Source organism: Engystomops pustulosus, unplaced genomic scaffold (assembly GCF_040894005.1).
Source record: "Engystomops pustulosus unplaced genomic scaffold, aEngPut4.maternal MAT_SCAFFOLD_243, whole genome shotgun sequence".
Classification (NCBI taxonomy): Eukaryota; Metazoa; Chordata; class Amphibia; order Anura; family Leptodactylidae; genus Engystomops; species Engystomops pustulosus.
Window position 1 is genome coordinate 55,486 of NW_027285122.1, and position 6,243 is coordinate 61,728.

Here is a 6,243-nt window from a genome sequence, read left to right on the forward strand (position 1 = left end):
TCTCTCTCTCTTTGGTTCGGCTCCCCTCTCTCTCTCTCTCTCTCTCTCTCTCTCTCTCTCTCTCTCTCTCTTTGGTTCGGCTCCCTCTCTCTCTCTCTCTCTCTCTCTCTCTCTTTGGTTGCGGCTCCCCTCTCTCTCTCTCTCTCTCTCTCTCTCTCTCTCTCTCTCTCTCTCTCTCTCTCTTTTGGTTCGGCTCCTCTCTCTCTCTCTCTCTCTCTCTCTCTCTCTCTCTCTCTCTCTCTCTTTGGTTCGGCTCCCCTCTCTCTCTCTCTCTCTCTCTTGGTGGCTCTCTCTCTCTCTTCTCTCTTTGGTTCGGCTCTCTCTCTCTCTCTCTCTCTCTCTCTCTCTCTCTCTCTCTCTTTTGGTTCGGCTCCTCTCTCTCTCTCTCTCTCTCTCTCTCTCTCTCTCTCTCTCTCTCTTCTCTCTCTCTCTCTCTCTCTCTCCTCTCTCTCTCTTTTGGTTCGGCTCCTCTCTCCTCTCTCTCTTTTCTCTCTCTCTCTCTCTCTCTCTCTCTCTCTCTCTCTCTCTTTGGTTCGGCTCCCCTCTCTCTCTCTCTCTCTCTCTCTCTCTCTCTCTCTCTCTCTCTTTGGTTCGGCTCCTCTCTCTCTCTCTCTCTCTCTCTCTCTCTCTCTCTCTCTCTCTCTCTCTCCTCTCTCTCTCTCTCTCTCTCTTCTCTCTCTCTCTCTCTTTTGGTTCGGCTCCCTCTCTCTCTCTCTCTCTCTCTCTCTCTCTCTCTCTCTCTCTCTCTTTGGTTCGGCTCCCCTCTCTCTCTTCTCTCTCTCTCTCTCTCTCTCTTCTCTCTCTCTCTCTCTCTCTTGTTCGGCTCCTCTCTCTCTCTCTCTCTCTCTCTCCTCTCTCTCTCTCTCTCTTTGGTTCGGCTCCCCTCTCTCTCTCTCTCTCTCTCTCTCTCTCTCTCTCTTTGGTTCGCTCCCCTCTCTCTCTCTCTCTCTCTTTGGTTCGGCTCCCCTCTCTCTCTCTCTTTGGTTCGGCCTCCCCTCTCTCTCTCTCTCTCTTCTCTCTTGGTTCGGCTCCCCTCTCCCTCTCTTTCTCTCCCTCTGGCTCGGCTCCCCTCTCTTTCTCTCCCTCTGGCTCGGCTCCCCTCTCTTTCTCTCCCTCTGGCTCGGCTCCCCTCTCTCTCTCTCTCTCTTTTGGTTCGGCTCCTCTCTCTCTCTCTCTCTCTCTCTCTCTCTCTCTCTCTCTCTCTCTCTCTCTCTTTTGGCTCGGCTCCCCTCTCCCCTCTCTCTTTTGGCTCGGCTCCCCTCTCCCTCTCTTTCTCTCCCTCTGGCTCGGCTCCCTTCTCCCTCTCTTTCTCTCCCTCTGGCTCGGCTCGGCTCCCCTCTCTCTCTCGGCTCCCCTGTGGTGACCTGGCGTATGTTTCTGCAGAGTAAGATCAGCTTCCGTGGAATCAGCAACTCAAACTCCAACAATGACATCAGTGCGGAGGACGTCCATGGTAATTACGCCTTTGAGGGCATTGGTGACGACGACTTGTGAAAGCTCCGAGTCTCCACCCAGGATTTGCCTTTTTTGGGACATTTGCCTCCGTTGAGATGATCCGCGAGGCCGAGGCTTCACATCAGACAAGAGTTTATGGAGACGATCTCCTCCACCAGCAGAATCCAGGGGTCCCCTGCGCTGGGCCCCTGCTACCGACACTAATACTCATGTAGCGCTCAGCTTGCACTTATAATTCAGAGATTTGCACACAGTGGGGGCCAAACCCCAATATTTTGAATGAGTTTAACCCTGTACTGGCCAGCTCCCTCTGCTGCTCAGTGAATGAATGTCGGGTTAGCAATATTCCGTATATATATAAGAGCAGGGACCACAAGGGTTAATATGTATAGCTTCCTGCAGACTTGTATCTCATGTAACCGCACTTCCCAGTTACTGTGCCAATTCTGACCAAATGAACTTATTTAGAGGCTAAAATCAAGAGCCAAGCACCATGTGTCATAAGCTTCTGCGGGAGCCGTGTGAGGGTATGAGCCACCCGTGTACAAACATAACCAAGATGGGTGCAGGGAACACGCCCGTCACATGATCAGCCGCTTGTACCTCGCAGTTTACACATCAAGCTGATCGGTTCTCTTCCCATAATAAAAGACTTGTTTATACTAAAGCCTCCAAAGTGTCTGTGGTATGTCACCGGGCCTCAGCTAGTGCCCCGCCTCTGTCTGCCTGCCGCTGCCCCGCCTCTGTCTGCCTGCCGCTGCCCCGCCTCTGTCTGCCTGCCGCTGCCCCGCCTCTGTCTGTCTGCCGCTGCCCCGCCTCTGTCTGTCTGCCGCTGCCCCGCCTCTGTCTGTCTGCCGCTGCCCCGCCTCTGTCTGTCTGCCGCTGCCCCGCCTCTGTCTGTCTGCCGCTGCCCCGCCTCTGTCTGTCTGCCGCTGCCCCGCCTCTGTCTGTCTGCCGCTGCCCCGCCTCTGTCTGTCTGCCGCTGCCCCGCCTCTGTTTGTCTGCCTGCTGCCCCGCCTCTGTCTGTCTGCCGCTGCCCCGCCTCTGTTTGTCTGCCTGCTGCCCCGCCTCTGTTTGTCTGCCTGCTGCCCCGCCTCTGTTTGTCTGCCTGCTGCCCCGCCTCTGTCTGTCTGCCTGCCTGCCGCCCCTCTGTCTGCCTGCCTGCTGCCCCGCCTCTGTCTGCCTGCCTGCTGCCCCGCCTCTGTCTGTCTGCCTGATGCCCCGCCTCTGTCTGCCTGCCGCCGCCTCTGTCTGCCTGCCTGCTGCCCCGCCTCTGTCTGTCTGCCTGCTGCCCCGCCTCTGTCTGCCTGCTGCCACGCCTCTGTCTGTCTGCCTGCTGCCCCGCCTCTGTCTGCCTGCCTGCTGCCGCCTCTGTCTGCCTGCCTGCTGCCGCCTCTGTCTGCCTGCCTGCTGCCGCCTCTGTCTGCCTGCCTGCTGCCGCCTTTGTCTGCCTGCCTGCTGCCGCCTTTGTCTGCCTGCCTGCCGCCGCCTCTGTCTGCCTGCCTGCTGCCGCCTCTGTCTGTCTGCCTGCCGCCGCCTCTGTCTGTCTGCCTGCTGCCCCGCCTCTGTCTGCCTGCTGCCGCCGCCTCTGTCTGCCTGCCTGAAGCCGCTTCTGTCTGCCTGCCTGCCGCCGCCTCTGTCTGCCTGCCTGCCGCCGCCTCTGTCTGCCTGCCTGCCGCCGCCTCTGTCTGCCTGCCTGCCGCCGCCTCTGTCTGCCTGCCTGCCGCCGCCTCTGTCTGCCTGCCTGCCGCCGCCTCTGTCTGCCTGCCTGCCGCCGCCTCTGTCTGCCTGCCTGCCGCTGCCCCACACCTGCCAGTATCAAAAAAATCCACATGCAGATGTCTGGGCTCAGCTGTGTATGAATTACACTCGGACCAGGATCCTCATTGCTCCAAAAATATCTGAAACACCTTGTATATTTAAACATTGGGGTACACTGACTTACCCGGTCCTGTCGCGATCCCGCAATGCGTTGTCCGACGAGGATACAAGTTTGGCGCAATTCACTAAGCCCATGCCCCCAAGTTCCTGCATGTGTCACTTCTGCGCCGAGGTCCGCCGGAGTTCACCTTCTTCCCGGGGCATGTGACTGCTGATCTTGCAACACATTTAGTTTTTTTTAATTCCGCAGTTTGTCCGAATCCGTCGGGTTGTCCGACGGCCATGCCCCCGATTTCTGTCGCATGCAAGCCGGCGCCGAGGCGCCACAATCCGATCGCATGCGCCAAAATCCCGGGGCAATTTGGCGCAAAACCTGACTGAATCACGGTCCGTGGACCCTTATTAAATGTGCTCCATTATCTTTTGATGTCAAATCAACCAGACAATAAGCGTCGCAACTAGACAAGACCTTTGAGTGTGTTCTCTTTGTTCTGTACAAAGTTGAATGTACTGACAACAAATCACAAAAAAATCTATGGAAATCAAATTTATTGACCACTGGAGGCCTGGATTTAGAGTTAACCACCACAAAATTAAAGTGGTAAAGCTCACTACAGGGTGATCCAACTTTGATCTAATGTCCCTTAAACAAGTCAAAATGAGGTTCAGTATTGTGTGTAGCCTCCATGTGCCTGTATGACCTAATTACAACGCCAGGACATGCTCCATATGAGCCTTTGTGTTGGGTGTGTGGCCTCCACGTGCCTGTATGACCTCCCTACAATGCCTCGGCATGCTCCTGATGAGGCTCAGTAGTGTGTGGCCTCCACGTGCCTGTATGATCTCCATACAACACCTTGGCATGCTCCTGATGAGGCTCAGTAGTGTGTGGCCTCCACGTGCCTGTATGATCTCCATACAACACCTTGACATGCTCCTGATGAGGCTCAGTAGTGTGTGGCCTCCACGTGCCTGTATGATCTCCATACAACTCCTCAGCATGCTCCTGATGAGGCTCAGTGTTGTTTGTGGCCTCCATTTGCCTGTATGACCCCCCCCCCTCCCACAACGCCCGAGCATGCTTCTAAATTGGTCAGTATTGTGTATGACCTCCCTACAATGCCTTGGCATGCTCCTGATGGGGCTCAGTAGTGTGTGGCCTCCCTACAATGCCTCGGTATGCTCCTGATGAGACTCAGTATTGTGTGGCCTCCACGTGCCTGTATGACCTCCATACAACTCTTCAGCATTCTCCTGATGAGGCTCAGTATTGTTTGTGGCCTCCACGTGCCTGTATGACCCCCCCCCCCCCCACAATGCCCGAGCATGCTTCTAATGAGGTCAGTATTGTGTGTGGCCTCCACGTACCTGTATGACCTAATTATAACGCCTTGGCAGGCTCCTGTTGATGCTCAGTATTGTGTGTGGCTGCCACAGCTCAGTGCAGCTCATACAGGATGGCTCCTCAATGCGAGCTGTGGCCAGAAGGTTTGTTGTCTGGTAGTGTCCAGTGGCTGGAGGTGCTACCAGGAGACGTGGAGGAGGACGCAAGAGTGAAACAATCCAGAAGCAGGACCTCTAACTCTGCCTTTGTGCAAGGAGGAACAAGAGGAGCTCTGCAAAATGACCTCTAGCAGACCACAAATGTGCATGTGCACAAGCAGTTAGAAACCGAGTTCACGAGGATGGAATGAGGGCCCGACATCCACAGATGGGGGTTGTGCCCACAGGTCAACATCATGCAGGACGCTTGGCATTTGCCAGAGAACACCAGGAATGGAAAATTCGCCACCAGCGCCCTGTACTCTTCACAGATGAGGAAGTTCACACTGAGCACATGTAACATGAGCGATCTGCTGCCTGCAACATCCTTCAGCATGACTGGTTTGGCAGTGGGTCAGTAATTGTTGGGGGCCAAACAACTCCCCATGTGCTCACCAGAGGCAGCCTGACCGCCATCAGGTACTGAGATGAGATCCTCAGACCCCGAGTGAGACCATATGCGATGCAGTTGGCCCTGGGTTCCTCCTAATGGAGAACAGTGCTAGACCTCCTGTGGCTGGAGATGAAGACATTGAAGCTATGGACTGGCCGCTCGTTCCCCACACCTAAATCTGATTGAGCACATCTGACATCATGTCTCGCTCCATCCACCAAATTCACATTGCAGCACAGACTATCCAGGAGATGGTGGATGCTTTAGTCCAGGTCTGGGAGATCCCTTGTGGGACTTTCTGCAACCTCATCTGGAGCTGCCGAGGCATTGTAGGGAGGTCATACAGGCACGTGGAGGCCACACACACTACTGACCCTCCCAAGGAGTATGCTGGAGCATTATAGGGAGGTCATACAGGCACGTGGAGGCCACACACAATACTGACCCTCCCAAGGAGTATGCTGGAGCATTATAGGGAGGTCATACAGGCACGTGGAGGCCACACACAATACTGACCCTCCCAAGGAATATGCTGGAGCATTATAGGGAGGTCATACAGGCACGTGGAGGCCACACACAATACTGACCCTCCCAAGGAGTATCCTGGAGCATTATAGGGAGGTCATACAGGCACGTGGAGGCCACACACAATACTGAGCCTCATTTTGTCTTGTTTTAAAGACATTACATCAAAGTTAGATCGGCCTGTAGTGTGTTTCCACTATAACCCCTATAGACCAAGCTCCTTTGTGCTTTGATGTCCAAGGCCAATTTTTCAAAACCAACATGTTTGGATGTAACCCGCTGTCTGGGCACATGGCGGACCCCCCACATGTGGATGTAACCTGCTGTCAGAGCACATGGCGGACCCCCCACATGGGATGTAACCCGCTGTCTGGGCACATGGTGGACCCCCCACATGTGGATGTAACCTGCTGTCTGGGCACATGGCGGACCATGTGGATGTAACC

At 55.2% G+C, this 6,243-nt stretch overlaps 1 protein-coding gene across 3 annotated transcripts in view; it reads left to right on the forward strand.

The window, feature by feature from the left end:
* Nucleotides 1–2,122, forward strand: part of SNX17 (sorting nexin 17) — a 31,446-nt gene extending 29,324 nt beyond the window's left edge. For all 3 annotated transcript variants that reach the window (XM_072132152.1, XM_072132151.1, XM_072132150.1), the window contains exon 16: nt 1,384–2,122. In XM_072132152.1, the coding sequence (XP_071988253.1) occupies nt 1,384–1,494 (111 nt within the window). In that variant the 3' untranslated portion in view covers nt 1,495–2,122. The remainder of the gene's footprint in view (nt 1–1,383) is intronic.
* The last annotated feature ends 4,121 nt before the right edge of the window (nt 2,123–6,243 follow it).